Source organism: Oncorhynchus clarkii, chromosome 21 (genome assembly GCF_045791955.1).
Source record: "Oncorhynchus clarkii lewisi isolate Uvic-CL-2024 chromosome 21, UVic_Ocla_1.0, whole genome shotgun sequence".
In the NCBI taxonomy this organism is placed as follows: domain Eukaryota; kingdom Metazoa; phylum Chordata; class Actinopteri; order Salmoniformes; family Salmonidae; genus Oncorhynchus; species Oncorhynchus clarkii.
Genome location: NC_092167.1, coordinates 12,344,917 through 12,368,655, shown reverse-complemented (window position 1 = coordinate 12,368,655; position 23,739 = coordinate 12,344,917). Strand labels below are relative to the sequence as shown.

Genomic DNA, 23,739 nt, shown 5'->3' with positions numbered 1-23,739 from the left:
TAGGATAAGCCAGGGACGTCCCATGGCTCAGATGAAACCGTTACTGAGAGACAGTTCAGATGAGGTGATGTTTTTGTGACATGATAGCTGATACATCTGTAAAACAGACAGAAGACAGCAGCAGCAGCACAGGACAATAGCTTTTTAAATTGACACTGATCTGATTAGAAGTTTCCTTAGCTGAGGTCCATTTCTCTTCCAAAATTCACATTAGCAATGTTATTCTGAATCCTGTCTACTGCAGTACCTGTTCTTATTCCATCAGCACTGTGGACATGGAGAACAGTGGGAAAATAGTCTCTTGTGACAGCCTTAACATTGAAGCTGATTTGGTTCTGGGTGCCAAGGTAATAACTTGGTCATAGAGACCTCTGCTAGTAGCATTGTTTTGAGCTTGTAGTCCTTTGCAGTCAGAGATACATCTGTGTAATATGTGTGGCTCTAGTCCTAAGGCTGTTTGTTGGTAGCAGTGATTCAGCAGAGCACCTGGGGGCTGGGCTGGCATGGGGGATTAACAAACAGAGGCAGCCTGCCTCCCTGGTTCCGTTCTGATTTGGGGAGGTGGGAGCATGCGTAACAGGGTTGGTTATGTTTCCACTTGCCACTGAAGAAATATGTATTCAGTGTATGTATTCCTATTGGTTGGTTGAATTTACATATCAATAAGGTGTTATGCCATTGGTCATGCTTGCAGATAGGGGGAGATCGTGAAACGTAAATTCTAAGCAGTCTGAGGGTGAATGGGCAAGACAAAATATTTAAGAACCTTTGAACGGGGTATGGTAGTAAGTACCAGGCACACCGGTTTGAGTGTGTCAAGAACTGCAACGATGCTGGGTTTTTCAAGCTCAACTGTTTCCTGTGTGTATCAAGAATGGTCCACTACCCAAAGGACATCAAGCCAACTTGACACAACTGTGGGAAGCATTGGATCAACATTGGTCAGCATCCCTGTGGAACTCTTTCGACACCTTGAGTCCATGCCCCGACGAATTGAGGGTGTTCTGAGTGCAAATGGGGGTGCATTCAATATTAGGAAGGTGTTCCTAGGGTTTTGTACACTCGGTGTGTGTGCGTGCGCACCTGTTAGATATTGCGGGCTTCCTGGGATTTGCATTTGTATGTTAGCGCTGTACGAGGGTTGTTAGCTAGCATTTTCTGATTGTAGTGGACACATTAGCTCCCTGCTTTTTCAGTTATTTTCATGCTAACAGACGAATCACAAATCTACAGCCATCAACATACTGTTGCTCCTGCGTTTCTAATGTGCTTCCTTGTGTCTATTGTCAGGTACTTACATGTATTGTATTTTGTACTCATTTTGTCGTTATGACGTTTGATTACAAAATACCCAGTCTGATATTGACATGCAAATGACTAATAACGAATCTATAGCCATCAACCTACAGTCCGTCATATCTAATGTGCTTCCTTGTGTCTATCGTCAGAATAAACACCAATCAACTGGGATCTCTGGCTGAACAGTTTAAGAACACAACGCAAGAGTTCCGTAGTACTATCACATCTGTTACACATGTTAGCATTAGCACAGGGACCTGCTCTTTAGTCAGAGGAGTCATCCCTCCAGCCCCCCAGTCCCTCGCTGTGGGAACATCTGCTTTCTCTGCTGCGCCAACTTGAAAAGGTTATTTTTATAACGACGTCACAGCAACACAACCATGAGAATATCAGAGCTATTTAAAAAAAAGAAAATGGCAGCACAGTGACTCATGTTTTAGTTAGCGCTGCATATCCTCCCTTCTTCCCTCCACTTGATCAGGTGGTGGATATTAGTGATACTGCTTGTGGTTTGATGTGTTTTGAGCAGATAAATGGTTGTACTGTTACTGTAGCTTAGTCTTGTTTTTGTGTTATAACTGGCATTCGTCAAGATGTGACTGGCACATCTTAGTCTTGGCATAGTAAATGTGTGCAAATTAGACCTATAAAAAAAACTGCAAGCATAGCTAGCCAGAATACATCTTTTAATAGGCAGAGAAAATACTGTTCAGAAAAAACACAAAAAATAAATGTATTTCATACGTCGATTACCATCGCACAGCATATTAGGAAGTACACTAGTACGAAACATTAGCAATTATTTGTGGGTGACCTCCATAGAAAGAGATAGAGGTCAGATGGATATTGTTACACAGTTGAGAGCATGGCACTGTCCAGGACCCATCTTCACAAAAAGTCTGAGTTGGAGTGCTGATCTAGGATCAGGTCCATGTAATATTGTCCATTATGAGCTGAAAGGCATGACTGATCCGATATCAGCACCTACTCGGGGTAGTCACTAGTTACCACAGCCACAAAGTCATAAACCCAGCCTATTTCTACGTCTCTTCCTGAAATCAGATTTGTATACCTAACCGTAACCACACTGCAAAACGTATGTCTAACCTTGAATTAAGACCAAAAAGCTCATTTTGGTTTTCATTAATTTTTTTCCCGATATAGACAATTTTGACTGTGGCTGTGCTAACTAGTGGAAACCCGTACTCAGAGAGTCTTTGAATACAGGTCCAGATGGTAAAAGCAGAGTATGAAGACCTTTCTGAGGGCGTCTGAAGCGCTTCTCGATTGTTCAAACAATGCGAATGGATCAAGGCAGAGTGTAATGCATGTTAGTGGGAAGATTATGGCGTGGCCTTTTGGCTTTCTCACATGCCTGATTCACACCATCGGGTCAAACTGAACCAAGCCGAGCTGTACAGTACTGGATTGGACTCGTTACGTATCCACCATAGTAGCTGGAACTGTGCTGTAAAGGATAATGAGAAAATACGATATTCAAGCCAGCACAGTACGTTTCGGCCCTGTAGTCGACCCTGTAGTGTGAAACTGTCAGTCAGGCAACAAGCAGGGGCCTGATGATGATTCTGTGCCGCTGCGCCGGTCCTAGTAAAATACCAAATCAGCAAGCAAGGCTTGTCAAAGTGAATAACGTACGTCAGCAAAAGTGGAACGAATGAGAAGAGGAAAAATGTATCTATAAATGTATCTATCCTCCTGATTCCTGCTTGCAGGCAAAAATTCAAGCAGGAAGCACCAGTGACTAGATTGATTAAAAAAAGTGGTCAGATGAAGCAGATGCTAAACTACAGGACTGTTTTGCTATCACAGACTGGAACATGTTACGGGATTCTTCCAATGGCATTGAGGAGTACACCACATCTGTCATTGGCTTCATCAATAAGTGCATCGATGATGTCGTCCCCACAGTGACCGAACGTACATACCCCAACCAGAAACCATGGATTACAGACAGCATCCGCACTGAGCTAAAGGATAGAACTGCCACTTTCAAGGAGCGGGACTCTAACCCGGAAGTTTATAAGAAATCCGCTATGCTCGCCGACGAACCATCAAACAGGCAAAGCTTCAATACAGGACTAAGATCAAATCGTACTACACCGGCTCTGACGCTCGTTCGATGTGGCAGGGCCTGCAAACCATTACAGACTACAAAGGGAAGCACAGCAGAGAGCTTCCCAGTGACACGAGCCAACCGGACGAGCTAAACCACTTCTATGCTCACTTCGAGGCAAGTAACAGGGCCAGACAGATTACCAGGACATGTACTGCGAGCATGCGCTGACCAACTAGCAAGTGTCTTCACTGACATTTTCAACCTCCCTGTCCGAGTCTGTAGTGCCAACATGTTTTAAGCAGACCATCATAGTGCCTGTGCCAAAGAACACTAAGGTAACCTACCTAAATAACTACCGACCCCGTAGCACTCACGTCTGTAGCCATGAAGTGCTTTGAAAGGCTGGTCATGGCTCACATCAACACCATCATCCCAGAAACCCTAGACCCACTCCAATTTGCATACCACCCCAACAGATCCACAGATGATGCAGTCTCTATTGCACTCCACACTGCATCTTTCCCACCTGGACAAAGGGAACACCTATGTGAGAATGCTATTCATTGACCACAGCTCAGCGTTCAACACCACAGTGCCCTCAAAGCTCATCAATAAGCTAAGGACCCTGGGACTAAACACCTCCCTCTGCAACTGGATCCTGAACTTCCTGACGGGCCGCCCCCCAGGTGGTAAGAGTAGGTAACAACACATCCGCAACACTAATCCTCCCCTCAGGTGCCCCTCCTGTACTCAATGTTCACTCATGACTGCACGGCCAGGCACGACTCCAACAGCATCATTCAATTTGACGATGACACAACAGTGGTAGGCCTGATCACCGACAACAATGAGACAGTCTATAGGGAGGAGGTCAGAGACCTGGCCGTGTGGTGCCAGGACAACAACCTCTCCCTCAACATGATTAAGACAAAGGAGATGATTGTGGACTACAGGAAAATGAGGACCGAGCACGCCCCCATTCTCATCGACGGTTCTACAGCTGCACCATCGAGAGCATCACTGCCTGGTATGGCAACTGCTCGGCCTCCGACCGCAAGGCACTACAGAGGGTAGTGCGAACGGCCCAGTACATCACTGGGGCCAATCTCCTGCCATCCAGGACCTCTATACCAGGCGGTGTCAGAGGAAGGCCCTGAAAATTGTTAAAGACTCCAGCCACCCTAGTCATAGACTGTTCTCTCTGCAACCACACAGCAAGCGTTACCGTAGCGCCAAGTCTAGGTCCAAGAGGCTTCTTAACAGCATCTACCCCCAAGCCATAAGACTCCTGAACATCTAGTCAAATGGCTAGCCAGACTATTCACATTGCCCCCCTCCCCTCTCCACACCACTGCCACTCTCTGTTGTCATCTATGCATAGTCACTTTAATTATCTCTACCTACATGTACATACTTCCTCAATTAACCGGTGCCCCTGCACATTGACTCTGTACCGGCACCCCCCCTGTATATATTGTTATTTTTTACTGCTCGTCTTTAATTACTTGTTACTTTTGTCTCTTATTCTTATATGTATTTTTTGAAACTGCACTGTTGGTTAGGGGCTCGTAAGTAAGCATTTCACTGTATTCGGGGCATGTGACTAAGAAAATGTGACTTGTTTTGAAACTGTCAGTCAGGCAACAAGCAGGGTCCTGATGATGATTCTGTGCTGCTGCACCGGTCCTAGTAAAATACCAAATCAGCAAGCAAGGCTTGTCAAAGTGAATAACGTACCAAATGAGAAGAGGTAAAATGTACTAAGCAGATTTGTTTCCTGAACATAAAAAAATTAAGGGAGAGAGAGAGAGAATATGCTTAAACAAACATCTATGAGGGCCTTGATTAATGTCCCCTAAAGAAGACGAGGGAACGAAGGCAGCTGGGGTCAGCTCCGTTTTGGCAGCTCCCTCTGACTGGAGCTGGGAGGAGGAGTAGGAGGAGCTGGGAGGAGTAGTAGGAGATGGGAGGCGAAGTAGGAGGAGGAGGAGCTGGGAGGAGTAGTAGGAGATGGGAGGAGAAGTAGGAGGAGCTGGGAGGAGAAGTAGGAGGAGCTGGGAGGAGGAGTAGGAGCTGGGAGGAGTAGGAGCAGCTGGGAGGAGTAGGAGGAGGAGAAGTAAATAGAACTCATCCCTTTTTCTTTCCCATGTGAAACACTAGCCACTAACCATATCAAAACAGAAAAGCCCCTCGATTGACATGCATCCAACACATACACACACACACACACAAAGTGCACATCTACCAGTACGTACACACACTCGCACATCTCCAAGTCACACACACTGACACACTCTCACAGGAACACTAACATTCAGACGTATACAAAAGCAGACTTCTACAAAAAATCATGCAGAAATATGGAATGTTTGGATCTTTTTGCTGTGCTGTCCGTCTGACACACACAACTAGCTCCAGGACTCTTAACATTTTAAGTGGAATTATTGAGAACTAGTTTTGATGTGGGTCATCGTGACATTCTTAGGAGCACTCTTCATTTGGGAAAATAAATGAGAGAGAGAGTCTTCACTTGGCTGAAGGCAGTTCGTTCAGGAGTAGCAGTAGTCTCCTCACATCTCTTCCAGAATTCCCTGTCTGTCCTGACTCTCAATTAGATTTTTTAACAGGCAGATTCAAAGGTTTCATAAGACCTGTTTTTTCTCTCACTTTCTCTTGAGCACGTGTGAGAGGACATCTGGAAGACTATCTCTCTGTAAAGGGATGTGAGGGAGATATAATTTTTTCCTCTAGGCTGAACTGATTTTGATTTTAAACAGTTTGGGCATTTAATTGATGATCAATGTGAATTATTTTATACCTCCAAATCACAATATGTTCATTTCAAATGATAATCATCGTCTGACTCCGTATGTTTCAATACACTCTTAGGAAGAAAAAAAAAGGTGCTATCTAGAACCTAAAAGGGTTCTTTGGCTGTTTCCATAGGATAACTTTTTGAAGAACCCTTTTGGGTTCCTGTTTTTTTTTTTTTTTTTTTGAGATCAATGTAGAACTCTTTACAAAGAGGATTCTACATGGAACCCAAAATAGTTCCACGTGGAACCAGAAAGAGTTCTCCTAAGGGGACAGTCAAATAACTCTTTTGGATTCCTTTTTTCTATGAGTGCATTAAACAATGATGCACTGTCTGGCAGATAAAAAACACCTTGATTAAGTACATAATTATGAAGATTGTTACATAGAATTGTCCCAATCCTTGAGCTCCATCTGCTCCATGAACTAGTCTAATTCAATACAGGGGTAACATCATGGTAATGTCTTAATTCCACAGAAACAAACACAATGGTGTAAACTGAAGAGAATTGGGGTGGTCAACCATGTTCCTGGCAGTGCGAGACACTGATTGGACAGTCCCGACCCGGACCGCATTATGTTTTTTCAGAGGAGGGCGTGGGACGGCTGGGAGGTTGTGACACGCCAGCGTCACAGGTTCTCATTGCTGTCTTGGTGATGGCACTGGCTGACCAATGGCGGCTCCATGAAAGGCAGCTCCTCCCCTGAGCCCTGGAGCTTTAGGACTCTACTGCTCAGGTCCACACAGCACTGGAGATAAAGGATGGATAAGGGAGACATCAGATGGGTGACCGTGACTGACTATAGGGTCAAAACATGGTTTAACATCAACTCTACCACAGATAGAGTGCAGTGCCATGGAAACTCCATTAGTTTGCGGAACTGCCATCATCCAACAAAGTGCCATTTTAGACAACAGAGGGTTAATAATGTTATGTAAACCAAAATCCTCAGAAAGGTCGCCTCGTCTGCTCCAAATAGCAGTTCAATCGGTCTGCACATGGTGACATTAAAGGGAGACACTGTACTTTTTTCCGTTATGTACTTTTCCATCCAAATGGTTCTCTTGAGGGGCACAACATTAAATATGCCCCAGTGCGCATGCATATGTGATCACAATTCACACAATGGCTGTGAGATGCACCTGAGTCTAGCTCTCTGCTCTCCATTGGGCCTAACAGACTCCACTGAGCTTTGTGTTTTACTTCCAGGTCATCAGAACGGCCCAGGGACTAAACTGAACATTTTGTCTCTGTTCTAACAGTTGTCTTTAACTTTAACTCCAGGCTTTCTCCATCTCCATATATGGGTATCTTTCCTTGCAGGCATACGTGATAATTAAATTAGGATTTACCCTTTTTTCCAAGCCACCGGTCTATTTAAGGAGTATTTTGAAAACTTTTCAGCTATGATTAAATTGAGTTAAAGTTCCCATCTTGAGTTTTGCCGAGGGAGCAGAATACTGAGACTGGGTGCACTTGGAAGGAAAATTGTCTCCGGTATCGCAGATCCTCCGGGGGTGCTTTTGCGTAATCATAGATCTGGTTTGCAGTGTACCCTTAAAGTCTAATTAGATTCTCTGTGAGAAATGGTCGCAATTAGTCTCGTGCCTAATTCTACTTTCCCTCTCAGACCCTCTAAGACAGAATTCTGTTCATGTAATTTCCCCTTCTGTTCTGTTTGTTGACTGTCACATTGGGTTGCCATTTCCTGGGATATCCTGGGGAAATGGCAGCATTTTAAACCTCAGTGAGATGTGCTGATCTGAAGTCTGTATTATCTGTCTGCTTTCACCTGCAGCCCTGTCCTCACCAGGAAGCGCCAGCAGTGCAGCCGTAACCCTCAGATAACATAACACAAACCTGTCTGTCTCCACCTCTGTCTTAACCTGGCATTACTTGATGTGTTCTGATAGTAACACATTGAAGATGCCGGTTCCTAAGGTCTCTGCTTAGTCTAATCGCTACAGCTCAATGTCTGCTTTTTTCCCCCCCTAGGATTATTTTCAGCAGCAGTTTTCATTAGCTGTGAAGTTCAAGTTGGGGGAGATTTAGGGAGGACGGCAGATTCAAAATACTAAAGGATCTCGCACATCTGAGCAAACGTTTTCAGGTGCAGTTGAACAAGATGAATGAAAAAGGAACCCGCACACTGCTCTTGATAGTATCACTGATCTGTAATAAGCTTACATATCGGTCTCACGGCCTTCGTCAGAGCTTTTGTGAATGTTTTTAAATTAGCACCCTTAAGTAGACCTAGCCCCACCCACATCCGTTCCACGCATGGAAAGGGGTTGGAGGCGAAAGGAAAAACAAAGTGCTACCAAATATAACAATTTACATTTCATAAATATTCAAATAAAGTGTGTAAATAAGACAGATCAAACACAGCATTTACACATTTGCGACACTAATGAGGACTTACTTTGAGTTCCTGCAGAGTCTGAAGACCCAGGCACAGCTCAAACACCTCATCCTCTGTGGGGAGATGGTGAGGAGAGACAAAGAGAGGAAGAGAGAGATAAAGAGGAGAGAGGGAGCAGAATAAGAAACAGTGAATTTCTAACCTGCCGTGTCTCTCACTGACTGATTAATTAACACTGCATAAATGAGCTCAAAACTAACAGGAATCATCAGCACATCTCCATTCTCCCATCTGCATTGTGTGTGTGTGTGTTCAACCATTAAGGTATTAGTCTCTCTCTGCTTGTCTTTGTGATTTGTCCCTGGCTGCTGAATAGGAAAGGTCAGGAGCACATGCTGCATACTGAGTTCACACACACTCACTCTCTCTCTCTCACACACACACACACGCTGTCACATACACATTGGCTGCCAAGCACATCTCCAACACCTTTTAAGACCGCTGCCTTTTTAGAGCAAGCATTCAGAAATAACACAGCCAGTAAGCAAATCTATTACCATCTGTTAATGTTACTGTCTGAAACACAGCTTTGTACCTAGGCACTGATTTGTTGGGGGGGGGGGGGTTTACCAAGGGGTTTTGTATTGACATGGGTAAAGGGAAGTAATCTTGATGGTGTGGAAAAGGGCTTGTGGTCATTGTGAGAGAGCACCCAGACGTTTTGTATTGATCACTGACAGGAACATTACAGTTTAACCCCAGCGATTTATATAATCAAGTTTACTTATCCAATCCATAGCATTATTCGATTCAATGTTGTTTGCCACGCCTACAGTCCAGATAATGCTGAGCAGAACGTATGTTTACGGAGAAAGAAAAACAAAAGTGTTTCATTGACACTATCATAACACCTGTATTCCTACCCTGTATGAGTGGACTCTCTCTTGCTTCATTGACAGTCATTACAACTGGCTGCAATGCTGCTTTAAATGTTTATGTGACGTAATATTTGGTCTCCCCTTCCTTACCGGTGACGTGGGCAGAGCACTGGACACTCTGTCTGCCCAGCTGCAGCTGCAGGCCCCTCACAGAGCCCTGGCCCTCTGTCTGCTCACAGGGTGGACCTTCCTGGGTGGGAACCAATCTGGCAACACACAACACAACACGGCCATGGTAGAGGTTATTAGGACGCTACTCTGTTCTGTCTCTCACAGGCCAGTTTGTTGATGCTGATGCAGTCTGATGTTGGTTGTGGTTGTATGAGTGCCTGTGGAACTCAAATGTGTTTGTTGGCGCTCTGTATTTCGGTGCTAGTTGGCAAACCTGGACCCAGGAGTGTTATGTGAAGGGTGTGGTAGAGGTCGACGGAGAAAGAGATAACGAGGGAGAATAAGGCCTCTCACCCAAGCCTCCTGCAGCAGGAGCTGGAGATGCGGTTGTGTTGACTCCCGGTGTTGATGGAAGCCTTCACCTCAGTGTCACAGCACTGTGGAAACACAGCAGAACAACTACAGTGTTAACTGACAGTGTACGTGTATAGTCAACACACTTATACTCCCACAAAGGAGAGAACAGCAGACAGGAACGCGTATATTTATCCTGCAGCCATAGGGAAATATATCTGTTTGATTACAAAAGGCTTCTCATCATATGGGTCCCAACAGCTCAGCTGTTGAAAAAAACTGCCAAACTATGATAAAGTCTGAATTAAAGCCTTATCGACTCGAGTTTTGGTCAAATTTGTGCTAGTAGTCCATTATTAAGCCACATTTCCCAACCAATTACAGGTAGTGTTTAAGACCAGGTGTTTTCTAGGTTTGGCATAGTTGTTTATATGCAATCACGTTTGTATTGATCCTCTCTGTCTGAGTCAGAGACTATTAGATCATGAAGCCTGTGCTGATGTTGCAGGACTTTGGCTATTCTGCCTCATGGTTAGAGATAATACCAAACCAACCATGACTGTTTTAGAAAAAAACACCTATGAAATCATTAGTCTCACTCCAGTGGATGTGTTGACTATTAGTTCAACCATTAAAGCCAATGACTGTGTTTGTTTTCTGAAAAAGATCTGAGAGATCTTATCTGAGGCCTGTCCATGCTTTTATAATCCTGAATACATTACTAGACAGTGAAATATTAGCTCAATCAGCAGAGCCTGTGGAATATTCTTCAACTAATCAGCGAACCGGTCAGTTCCTGTTTCGAAAATAGTGCTCGTCCAAAACCATTATGCTCAAGGGCAACATCTTCTGTACAAGAGCAACATGATGTTGTCTTCTGAGCCAGAACCATAGAACAGTAAACAACACAACAATACTTCTGAAGTGAGGATCCTGTGTTTCAGCAGGGCTGTCTTCTCCTGGGTGCCTAAAGCATCCTACCTGTCTCACTCCCTGTCATCCAGCGTGTGTGTGCGTGTGCGTGTGTGTGTGTGTTCACCCACCCAGCAGAGCTGCTAACAGCCAGGGTGGTGGTCCTTTATCCTCCTCCACATCTCCCAGTAGTTCTGTCGTAGGGCACTTCATGTCACAATGCAGTAATTCACGGTAAAGGGGAAGCAGACATTGCGGCAGATTCTAATGACTGCAGAGGCCTGGCGGCATGTAGCCTAGTGGTAAGAGCAATGGGCCAGTAACCGAAAGAGCGCCGGTTTGATTCCCCCGAGCTAGGTGACAAATCTGCCGATGTGTCCTTGAGCAAGGCACTTAAACCCATAAATGTAAAATGTTCTATAATGAAGTTTCTGTTGTAAATCTCAAGGCTCTTATTAGAATATTGCTTTTAAATGTAACTTTTTTTTTTTTTTTAACTAGGCAAGTCAGTTAGCATATCATACTTCTGCGAGTGGAAGGCAGAACAGGCAATGTTGCTGAAAACATGCAACTCTGGAGGGAGGATTTAAAACATGTTCACACTTCACAGCATATGGTGGATCTGCGTGAGTGAGAACGGAACAAGATGTCACACCCGCCCCCTCTCGATGGAGAGGGAAAGACACCGAGTGGACACATAATGATATGCTTCCCTGAACACGAGTTAACACAACCCAGTGACATAACCTCTGTGTCCTTGCTAGGTCAGCAGTACTACCTTGTGGTTTCTGAGACTGTGTACCTCATCTCAAGCCTTCTCTAACATCCACCATGTTTTGAATGAATGGTTCGATTGGTAGATGGAAGGATGAATAAGGGTTGGATGGGTGGATAAATGGATCCTAGATGTATGGATGGATAAAACATCCTGAGAAAAGCATGTTTTCACTTGTCTTTTTCCTGCCATATTATCACTGTGTATCACAGTACATACATCGACTTGACTTTAGGGTGTTTTTTACCCCCTAGATTAAAGCCCACTAGGACATAAAATCCCATTGCTGTGGCTGGGTGTAAAAATGTAGTCCCGACACACAATATGGTGATAGTTGAGCTTTCCCTCTTAATCCCTGCAGGCTTCTCACGGCCAGGCTTCTCAGCAGGCCTGCGAACGTATGTTTTTGTCTCTGCCTGAGTGGTGAAAAATTCCTTCCCTTCTGTGAAGTTTAAAAATGGCTCCGGAATTAATGGGTAAATATGGAGCGTGTAACCGCTTTTAAAAACAGAATTAAACAAAGATAAGCTGAGCCCCATGGAATGTTCCCTGGTGAACCACTTACTTCAAACACATACACAGTAGCTGTGTTCGCATACTCAGACTAACCGTACTATTTGTGACGTAAATTGAGGATATAAACTCAGCACAAAAAGAAACGTCCCTTTTTCAGGACCCTGTCTTTCAAAGATAATTCGTAAAAATCCAAATAACTTCACAGATCTTCAATGTAAAAGGTTTAAAACACTGTTTCCCATGCTTGTTCAATGAACCATAAGCAATTAATGAACCCTCTGGGGTTTGTGATATATGGCCAATATACCATGGCTAAGTGATTTGTCCAGGCACTCCACGTTGCGTCGTGCGTAAGAACAGCCCTTAGCCGTGTTATTTTGGCCATATACCACACCCCGTCGGGCCTTATTGCTTAAGTATTCACCTTATTTAAGAACCCGGAAACAAAACAATGTCCGAACGTTCTGTTTTGTGGAGGACTTTCGTTGTGGCGTTCTTGCCGTTTTGTGATCGTTAGCTAGCTAGCTCAAAATGTTGTGGGATCTTACCAAGAAAAACCTTTCAAAGTCTAATGGCAAGTCTGTGCCACATCCACGGATTATTCAAGTAATGTTTTGTTGAAGGTGTAGAATGCTGTGTATGGAGGATTGACAGGGGTGTCCTGTACAGATGAGCAATACCAGTGGAACTCGGGGAGGCAGCGGAATTTAGCTCCAAAAAGGTTGAGCGAGATCTGTTTCAAACGTCACAAACCAAGTGACGAGTTCTCTGACAACACCACAGCCGCTTCTCCACCTCTACCTCCAACTCCTGCATGCCACTCCCACAACGCACTTAAACGTTTGAAAGGAGCCAATGTTCCAGTGTTGAGCTTTCTACACAAGTGCATCAAAGCTTAACCAAACAGTCATCAGGTTCCAGCAGCAGCCACACAGCTACAACAGCCTTATGGTGAACATGGCATCAACATGCAGTGTCAGAAATGCTTGTCATATTATGACATCTATGTTAAGCTGGAGGAGTGTAAATGTGCCAGCTTGGAGGAGGTCACTAAAGCACAGAGTGCCTCCCATGCATTGTATGACGCGCGTTAGCTTTGGATCACTGCTAGCTCAGCAAAGAAGGTTCCCGTGCGCACCTCAACAAATCACGACTTCTTTGTGCGGGAGAATCTCTTCTCCCGGGTTCCGCAACCACATATAGCAAGGAGAACGAGCAGGTGGCCTACACATGGATGGAGAGCTGAAGGTTTAGTCTGGAGAGTGGAGGCACAATAGTGAGTGTCAAGAAGCCATGTTTTTTTTCTGCATGCCCAGATCAAGTGTTTAAACTCTCAAGAACTATTAGAAATCAAATTTCCCCTTCTGATTAAGAAGTGTGAGTCTCTGACTGAAATGTTCTCTGGCAAACTCACCGACGTGAAGCTGGTGCATGGGGTTCCTCAACCTAATGGAGCCCGTGGGTACTACATGCAGGTGCAAATGGGCATGTTCTGCACAGGACTGGAGAGATGTGCTAGCAGTTGATGTTATTCTTCAATAACACAGACCCCAAAGCAAATCAGGGGGAGAAAAATATATTTATTTAAAGAGAACAAATCATAGTTGAAAGTAGATGGTAGATGTTTATTCTTCCCTGTCCTCAATGTTTCTCCTCTGAACAAAGAGACTGGATGGAGTTTATAACCCAACCCTAGCCCGTGGTTGACCAATTAGAATGTCTTGCAATAAAACTGGGCCAATGGCCAAATAACAAATATCCTGTTTCAGGCTCAATGTTTAGACAATTCGGACCAATGAGAACTTGACACATGTAGCTATGAGTCCCAGACTGAAATTCCTTCCGTGTCCCTGACCCATTAATCTTCAGTTCCCCATTAGAGAAAAACAACTATTTCCATTGATAATGAATTCCCTCTTGACCTTTAGTCCTCTGAGTTGTGTATTTATCTTTGAATACTCGTACAGATGCAAACTGCTTGTCTGGGCTCCATCCGAGCAGGTTGTTATTGATGTGCCTTTTGATGTGAAGTTCTGTGCTGATCTTATCCCTAAACTAAAGGCATTCTATTTCACACACATGCTGCCAAGGATAGTAGATGAGTTCCAGTCAGGCAGACCAACCCTGTGCTCCAAATATGTTCATCTATGTGGTATCTAGGGGTCTTATACTTCTCTGTTTTTAAATGGTTCATATATTTTGTGTCTTGTAAAGCTCTGTCAGCTCTACCTTATTATCTCAGCATAACTCTTGATTGGTGTTTTAGTCTGTCACAGTTCACCTTCATATGCACATTTACCTGATTTTATATTTGCATAATTCTTGTTTTTTTATATCTTGCCTTGTACAGCTCTCTTCATACTTGTTTATCTAATGCCTACGGATAATGATTTATGAATGTTTTTATTGTCCCTTGTATAACTCTCTTTTCATATGGCACTTTATGAATTTATCTCAGCATATCATAATTCATCTTGCACTTGGCTAAGGATGGTGTTAATAAAACCACTATGAAATTCAACTTTGTTGACATTTTCTTTTGATACTTAACATTTTGAAATGAAGGACGAGGAGGCATGTCTAAAGGTTTCAAATGGGTTTTCAGTTTGATTCTGCGTTTGGTTTTCAAGGGCACAAATTAAGAAAACTGTACAAAGCTATCAAGGCAATGGGTGGCTGCTTTGAATAATCTAAAATACAAAATATATTTTGAATTGTTTAATAGTTTTTTTGTTTACTTCATGATTCCACATGTGTTATTTCATAGTTTTGATGTCTTCACTATTATTCTACAATGTAGAAAATAGTAAAAAATACAGAAAAAGCCTTGAATGAGAAGGTGTGTCCAAACTTTTGACTGGTATGTGTTTACACCCCTTTGCAATGACAATCCAAATTGAGCTCAGGTGCATCCAATTTCCTTGTATCATCCTTGATGAAGTCCACCTGTGGCCAATTCAATTGTTTGGAGATGATATAGAAGGAAACACACCTGTCTATATACAGTAAGGTCTCACAGTTGACAGTGCATGTTAGAGCATAAACTATAACATGCAGTCCAAGGAAATGTCTGTAGATCTCTGTGATATAAATATGATGAGGCATATATCTGGGGAAGGTATAAAGTGTTTTTCCAAGAGCACAGGGGTCTCCAGCATTGGGAAACTGAAAAAATATGGAACTACCCAGACTCTGCCTAGAGCTGGTTGTCTGACCAAACTGAGCAACCGGGCAAGAAGGTGGCCAAGAACCCAATGACCACTCTGACAGAATTACATAGTTCCCTTGACTGAGAAGGGAAAACCTGCCAGAAGGATAACAGTCTCTATAGCACTTCACCAATCTAGTCTTTATGGGAGAGTGGCTAAGCGGAAGCCACTCCTAAGAAAAAGGCACATGACAGCAGGCAAATCCTTCATGAGAACTTGGTTCCGAGTGCAAATGACCTTAGACCGGGGTTAAGATTTACGTTCCAACAGGACAATGACCCCAAGCATGGATCCAAAGCAACGCTGGAATGGCTTCAGAACAAGAATGGGAAAGTCCTTGAGTGGCCCAGCCAAAGCCCATACTTGAATCCCATTGAAAGTCTGTGAAAAGACCTGAAGATTGCTGTTCACTGCTGCTCCCCATTTAACTTAACAGACCTTGGGAAAATATGCAAGGACGATTGGGAGAAAATACCCAAATCCAGATGTGCAAAGCAGATACAGACATACAGTTGAAGTTGGAAGTTTACATACACTTAGGTTTGAGTCATTAAAACTCGTTTTTCAACCACTCCACAAATTTCTTGTTAAAAAACTATAGTTTTGGCAAGTCGGTTAGGACATCTACTTTGTGCATGACACAAGTACATTTTCCAACAATTTCAAGTATACTTCACTGTATCACATTTCCAGTGGGTCAGAAGTTTACATACACTAAGTTGACTGTGCATTTAAACAGCTTGGAAAATTCCAGAAAATAATGTCATGGCTTTAGAAGCTTCTGATATCATGAGTCAACTGGAGGTGTACCTGTGGATGTATTTCAAGGCCTACCTTCAAACTCAGTGCCTCTTTGCTTGACATCATGGGAAAATCAAAAGAAATCAGCCAAGACCTCAGAAAAAGAATTATAGACCTCCACAAGTCTTGTTCATCCTTGGGAGCAATTTTCAAATGCCTGAAGGTACCACGTTCATCTGTACAAACAATAGTACGCAAGTATAAACACCATGGGACCACACAGCCGTCATACCGCTCAGGAAGGAGACGTGTTCTGTCTCCTAGAGATGAACGTACTTTGGTGCAAAAAGTGCAAATCAATCCCAGAACAACAGCAAAGAAACTTGTGAAGATGCTGGAGGAAACCGGTACAAAAGTATCAATATCCACAGTAAAACGAGTCCTATGTCGACATAACCTGAAAGGCCGCTCAGCAAGGAAGAAGCCACTGCACCAAAACCGCCATAGAAAAGCCAAACTACGGTTTGCAACTGCACATGGGGACAAAGATCGTACTTTTTTGAGAAATGTCCTCTGGTATGATGAAACAAAAATAGAAATGTTTGGCCATAATGACCATCGTTATGTTTGTAGGAAGAAGGGGGATGCTTGCAGGCTGAAGAACACCATCCCAACCATGAAGCACGGGGGTGGCAGCATCATGTTGTGGGGGTGCTTTGCTGCAGAAGGGACTGGTGCACTTCACAAAATAGATGGCATCATGAGGCAGGAAAATTATGTAGATGAGCGATAGTATACAACATCTCAAGACATCAGTCAGGAATTTAAAGCTTGGTCGCAAATGGGTCATCCAAGTGCACACTTCCAAAGTTGTGGCAAATTGGCTTAAGGAAAACAAAGTCAAGGTATTTGAGTGGCCATCACAAAGCCCTGACCTCAATCCTATAGAAAATTTGTGGGCAGAACTGAAAAAGCGTGTGCGAGCAAGGAGGCCTACAAACCTGACTCAGTTACACCAGCTCTGTCAGGAGGAATGGGCCAAAATTCACCCAACTTATTGTGGGAAGCTTGTGGAAGGCTACCCGAAACGTTTGACCCAAGTTAAACAATTTAAAGGCAATGCTACCAAATACTAATTGAGTGTATGTAAACTTCTGACCCACTGGGAATGTGATGAAAGAAAATAAAAGATGGAATAAATAATTGTTTTTACTATTATTCTCACATTTCACATTTCACACAGTGGTGATCCTAACTGACCTAAGACAGGGAATTTTTACTATGATTAAATGTCAGAAACTGTGAAAAACTGAGTTTAAATGTATTTGGCTAAGGTGTACGCAAACTTCCGACTTCAACTGTACCTAAGACGACTCCCCTGTAATCGCCGCAAAAGGTGCATTTGCAAAGTATTAACTCGGGTGTGAATACTTATGAAAATTAGATACAGTGCCTTGCGAAAGTATTCGGCCCCCTTGAACTTTGCGACCTTTTGCCACATTTCAGGCTTCAAACATAAAGATATAAAACTGTATTTTTTTGTGAAGAATCAACAACAAGTGGGACACAATCATGAAGTGGAACGACATTTATTGGATATTTCAAACTTTTTTAACAAATCAAAAACTGAAAAATTGGGCGTGCAAAATTATTCAGCCCCCTTAAGTTAATACTTTGTAGCGCCACCTTTTGCTGCGATTACAGCTGTAAGTCGCTTGGGGTATGTCTCTATCAGTTTTGCACATCGAGAGACTGAAATTTTTTCCCATTCCCCCTTGCAAAACAGCTCGAGCTCAGTGAGGTTGGATGGAGAGCATTTGTGAACAGCAGTTTTCAGTTCTTTCCACAGATTCTCAATTGGATTCAGGTCTGGACTTTGACTTGGCCATTCTAACACCTGGATATGTTTATTTTTGAACCATTCCATTGTAGATTTTGCTTTATGTTTTGGATCATTGTCTTGTTGGAAGACAAATCTCCGTCCCAGTCTCAGGTCTTTTGCAGACTCCATCAGGTTTTTTTCCAGAATGGTCCTGTATTTGGCTCCATCCATCTTCCCATCAATTTTAACCATCTTCCCTGTCCCTGCTGAAGAAAAGCAGGCCTAAACCATGATGTTGCCACCACCATGTTTGACAGTGGGGATGGTGTGTTCAGCTGTGTTGCTTTTACGCCAAACATAACGTTTTGCATTGTTGCCAAAAAGTTCAATTTTGGTTTCATCTGACCAGAGCACCTTCTTCCACATGTTTGGTGTGTCTCCCAGGTGGCTTGTGGCAAACTTTAAACAACACTTTTTATGGATATCTTTAAGAAATGGCTTTCTTCTTGCCACTCTTCCATAAAGGCCAGATTTGTGAAATAGGATTGTTGTCCTATGGACAGAGTCTCCCACCTCAGCTGTAGATCTCTGCAGTTCATCCAGAGTGATCATGGGCCTCTTGGCTGCATCTCTGATCAGTCTTTTCCTTGTATGAGCTGAAAGTTTAGAGGGACGGCCAGGTCTTGGTAGATTTGCAGTGGTCTGATACTCCTTCCATTTCAATATTATCGCTTGCACAGTGCTCCTTGGGATGTTTAAAGCTTGGGAAATCTTTTTGTATCCAAATCCGGCTTTAAACTTCTTCACAACAGTATCTCGGACCTGCCTGTTGTGTTCCTTGTTCTTCATGATGCTCTCTGTGCTTTTGACGGACCTCTGAGACTATCACAGTGCAGGTGCATTTATACGGAGACTTGATTACACACAGGTGGATTGTATTTATCATCATTAGTCATTTAGGTCAACATTGGATCATTCAGAGATCCTCACTGAACTTCTGGAGAGAGTTTGCTGCACTAAAAGTAAAGGGGCTGAATAATTTTGCACGCCCAATTTTTCAGTTTTTGATTTGTTAAAAAAGTTTGAAATATCCAATAAATGTCGTTCCACTTCATGATTGTGTCCCACTTGTTGTTGATTCTTCACAAAAAAATACAACAAAAATGTCTGTATTTCATTTTAAATACATTTGCAAACATTTCCCCCAAAAATGTCACTTTGTCATTATGGGGTATTGTGTTTAGATGGGTGCAATTTCTTTTTTTATTGTAGTTAATCCATTTTGAATTCTGGCTTTAACAACAAAATGTGGAATAAGTCAAGAATGAATACTTTCTGAAGGCACTGTACGTGTATGAGTTCATCAACAAAGAGCTCTATCTATCCCAAACCACATTGATTTGTTGGAACCTGCTTCAGGCAGGTATGATTCAGAAAGCCAGTCAGTTAAAATGCTACACAACACTACCTTGAGATGACAGCCAGAAATGATGCAACTGAGTGGGCGTTTTTTTGTGTGGCAGTCATCATTGTTCTATAGAGTGACTCAGGTGAGGTGATCTGGAGGAGGTAAAGAACACAGTAGTCTCTGCCGCCCGCCCACCCACTCCCCAAGGTCAAACTCCTTTATTTGGGGGTATATTTCCGTACCTCTCAGTGGATGCCTGGTTAGTCTTGTGTGTGTAGGTGTTGTTTCATCAGTCTGAGCCTGTGTTCCAGACAATCAATACTTGTGGGTGGGTGCAGTATGGTGTTTTAAAGTTAGTCCAATTATTACGTTGCAGTATGTGGGTTGTCAGTGGGTTGTCTGCAGAAATAATATAGCCTGAACATACTGAGTCAGAAATGACTTGGGATGGTACGTTTGCTCATGTTCACTAATAACATCTTAATGACTGCTATTCATTCACTGAAATGAATGATGTTGCCAGTGAACTCAATGCATTTGCATTGCTGGTTTGTCTTCCCATCTTGCATATAGATTGATTCTACCAATGTTGTTCGTATGATTATCTTGTGATGTTCGTATGATGGGGTCTTCAGCTGTGTGTTGACTTCATTATGAGGCTGTTGCTGATCCTGCATGTGGAGGAGTCACTGTTACAGTATGTTACATTAGCTCTTCATTTAGCCACAGACACAGTGTGACGAGAGTGTCTGAGGGGTGCAGAGGGTCGATATGGGGACTCTACAAACCCTAGAATCAAAGCCATTTAGAATTGACGAGACCGGGCTCAGTGGAATACAATGAGGGAATAAATAATCTGGATAAATGATGAGTCACTGTGGTCTCTCTGAGTGCTTCTCTCTCCTCCTATCCCTTTATCTCCCCCTTTCACTCCTCTTTTATCTTCATATGGAGTGGAACTGAATGGTATCTGAGATTTAATTTAGGTGAATAAAAAACCCATGGGGCCAAAATGAAGGAAGGGTGGATGTTCAAGCGTACCTTGCACTGGACCAGCAGGGTAGTGAGAGGCCTCTCCTTCCTCCCCTCCTCTGTTTTATCGTTCCCCGCCATGCTGCTTGTCTTCCCCCCGGCCTCGCTGCTGTCCTCCTCCTCGTCCGACCTCGTCTCTAGGCTCCTCTCGCTCTCCTCCGTGGAGTCGTCAGCCGTGCTCTCGCTCTTCTCCTCTGCGTCGCCGGCGCCCGCCTCCTTGCTGTCGACTAGGGGCGAGGGTCTCCCCACGCGGGCCTCGCCACGCAGCTGTGTGATGTTTCCCGCCATGAGGCGGCGCTGCACGATGCTGTGGGGCTGCTGTAACCAGGAGACAGGGCAGGTAGAGGGATGTCAGACACCATTTTCAGGGGAGTCAGAAAGAAGCTATGCATTTAGGGCTTAGTTAAGCCTAGTCCTGAACTAGATTAGATTAGAGAGTTTATAGTCACATGTATAGGCTGGCAGATGTAATTACAGGGTACAGTGAAATTATTGCGCTCCGAGCTCCAACAATGCTGGACAAAGAGAAAAAAAATGAATACAAATAGATAATAAAATAATAATATATACATATTACAACTGTGGCAATGATAAATGTCCATTGGGGTGGGGGCAGGGTGACTCAAAATGATGTCACTATAGAATCTCCATTGAAAGTGCTTTTTAGTCTTGGACTAGGCTTAATCTGTGTCTGAGATCCCGCCCCTTAGTTTAATATGTATTTCATAGTCGACCTAAAATGGTAAATAAATAAATTAAGAGAAGAGGGAACCAGTCTCGTGCAGTCTCTGTTCAATGTTACAATGATTCCATATTCTTCAGGACAGAGAGTTCTGTAAATATGATACATTTCTATCTTAGTGTTCTGTACAGCTTTCATGTCCATTTACTCAGACCAACCCCATTCCATAGAGACATTAAGGCAACTGTTCTTTTATGATTCGATAATTGCCTGGATGACTAACAAAAATCGATTTTAAACCATTTCAGAAAAACTGGTGGGCAAAACAATAAAATGTTGAGCCTTATGGTAGTCCAGTTGTTTTGCAGTAGGGAGTCACTCTAGAGAAAGATGGAAATAGTTTTTCTAAGAGGCCATGTAGTTTGAAGTGAACAAAAGGTCAGCTAACACCAGCAAAACCAACAGCATCAATTCACCAGAAGGAGGATGTCAGTGATTTCAGATATACTTGCTGCTGAAAAACGGTGCTGCTACTGACGGGATGGAAACATCCATTCTCTCTATGCCAGAGGCACATCGTTAGCTGTAAGTAGCGTGTGTGCGCTCTTATGTGTGGGTAAGCGCGCCTCCAATCTGTGTTATCTGCACTGTGCATGTCTGTACAGTATGTAGCCTACAAAACAGTTGTTCTGCTTGTATCACACAGTTGCTGGTCTCAAATCTCACCTTTGGGGCCTCATTGTGAGTTCAGTTGAGGTGTTGAAGGTTTCAGGTAATGACCACAACATCAGAGCATATCAGAGCCGAGCTGTCTGTCAGTCTCCTCCTGGGCTCATTTCACCCTGTGCTCCAGCTCTCCCTGTCAGCCCATCAAAGTGATCGTATCAGGGCTCTGAGCCAGTGTTCTCACACTGGCTCACACAATAGATTGTATCAGGCCTCTGTATACCTCTGTGGGTAGGCGTTCTATTGATCAGGGAGGAAGTACTCTCTGGAGGGGCCAGTTTTGCTAAGAGCTTTCTCTGTTATAGGGCTTATTGACACTGTAAACAGGCAGATATGCACTCTCTCTCTCCCTCTCATATTCAGCTCTCTCACACACTCACACGCACATAGAAGCAAGCCTGCGTATGTGTGATAACCACATGAACAAGGTTAACAAAAACAAGAAGCTTGTTTGCTCTGACTTTTCTAAGACATTTAGTGGGTATACTGTATATAGTGAACTCCAAACGTATTGGGAGGGTGGCTTTTTTGTTGTTGTTTTGACTCTGTACTCCAGCACTTTGGATTTGAAAGGATACAATGACTATGAGGTGAAGATACAGACTGTCATCTTTAATTTGAGGGTATTTTCATCCAAATCGGGTGAATCGTTTTGGAAATGACAGCCCTTTTTGTACATAGTCGACCAAAATTATTGGGATAAATTCACTTATGTGTATTAAAGTAGTCAAAAGGTTAGTATTTTGTCCCATATTCCCGGCACGCGATGATGACATCAAGCTTGTGACTCTACAAACTTGTTGGATGCATTTGCTGGTTGTTTTGGTTGCGTTTCAGATTATTTTGTGCCCAAAATAAATGAATGGTAAATAATGTATTGTGTCATTTTGGAGTCACTTGTATTGTAAATAAGAATAGAATATGTTTCTAAACACTTTCTACATTAACGTGGATGATACCATGATTACGGATAGTCCTGACTGAATCATGAATAATTATGAGTGAGAAAGTTTGACTCACAAATATCAAACCCCAAGACATGCTAACAATTACAATAACAGCATTTTTTTTTGGGGGGGGGGTGTATGATATTTGTGCATCTATAACTTTCTCATCATTATTCACGGTTCCTTTCAAAATCTCTTAAGTGATGGCTACTGTAAAGTCAGCTAAATTGCATTAGGGGAGTAGGCTCAAATTAAGATCCTACATCTGTAGGTGGGTTCTGCTGCTGGTACTGTGGGAGACTGCAGTTTCTCTAAAGACTCTGTGTCACACCGGAAGTGTCTGGTGAGAGTTTACACAGACATGACCCTTGACCTCCTCAGCACCTTCAGTAGACGAGCAGGTGTCCGTTGTGTATACTGCTTTGAGTCTGTAGTCTAGTGCTTCCTCTAAAAGATACTATTACTGAGAGCAGCTGCAGGACATCACAGCACAAACAGCCTCATTACTATGTTGTGATACAATGCCACCTCTGATAGTTATTTTATAGTTCTATAACAAATCATATTATTTTACATTTCCTCCGTATGTTCGTGTTAATAGAAAACCTTGGTACCTTGTATCCTTTCTCTGCACATAAATGAAGTATTACATGGCCCACTCCTGTAATCATAGTATTGTATTGCACCCAGATACGAAGAGCACAAATCCCCAGAGGGTTGACTGTCCAAATACTGCGATTGTGCAATCATACCCAATAGCCTGAGGAACAGATGGAGCAAGACGGAGAGGAAGGAGGAGGATAAATGCCACGCTGGTATTTTGTCCCGTTCTTTTCTCAGCTGATTGTATTGTTTTCATCATCATTTCATCCTTGTTTTGTATTGTGCAACGTGCAGGGCTAATTTACCATTCTCTACACGAGGCTGGAAGCTGCAGCTTGTTCTGCCTGTTTACAATATGAATGAAGATAAGAGGGGAGAATTATAGGAGGGTAGAGAGAGGGAGAGAATG

General features: G+C 43.2%; 1 protein-coding gene across 1 annotated transcript in view; it reads right to left on the bottom strand.

The window, feature by feature from the left end:
• Positions 1-1,968: 1,968 nt before the first annotated feature.
• Positions 1,969-23,739, bottom strand: part of LOC139378544 (nuclear receptor-interacting protein 2-like) — a 29,846-nt gene continuing 8,075 nt past the window's right edge. Inside the window, exons 2-6 of the mRNA XM_071120817.1 lie at positions 20,382-20,690; positions 9,958-10,040; positions 9,583-9,698; positions 8,615-8,667; positions 1,969-6,940 (exon numbers count right to left, since the gene is read on the bottom strand). Coding sequence (XP_070976918.1) covers positions 6,821-6,940; positions 8,615-8,667; positions 9,583-9,698; positions 9,958-10,040; positions 20,382-20,690 — 681 coding nt within the window. The 3' untranslated portion in view covers positions 1,969-6,820. The remainder of the gene's footprint in view (positions 6,941-8,614; positions 8,668-9,582; positions 9,699-9,957; positions 10,041-20,381; positions 20,691-23,739) is intronic.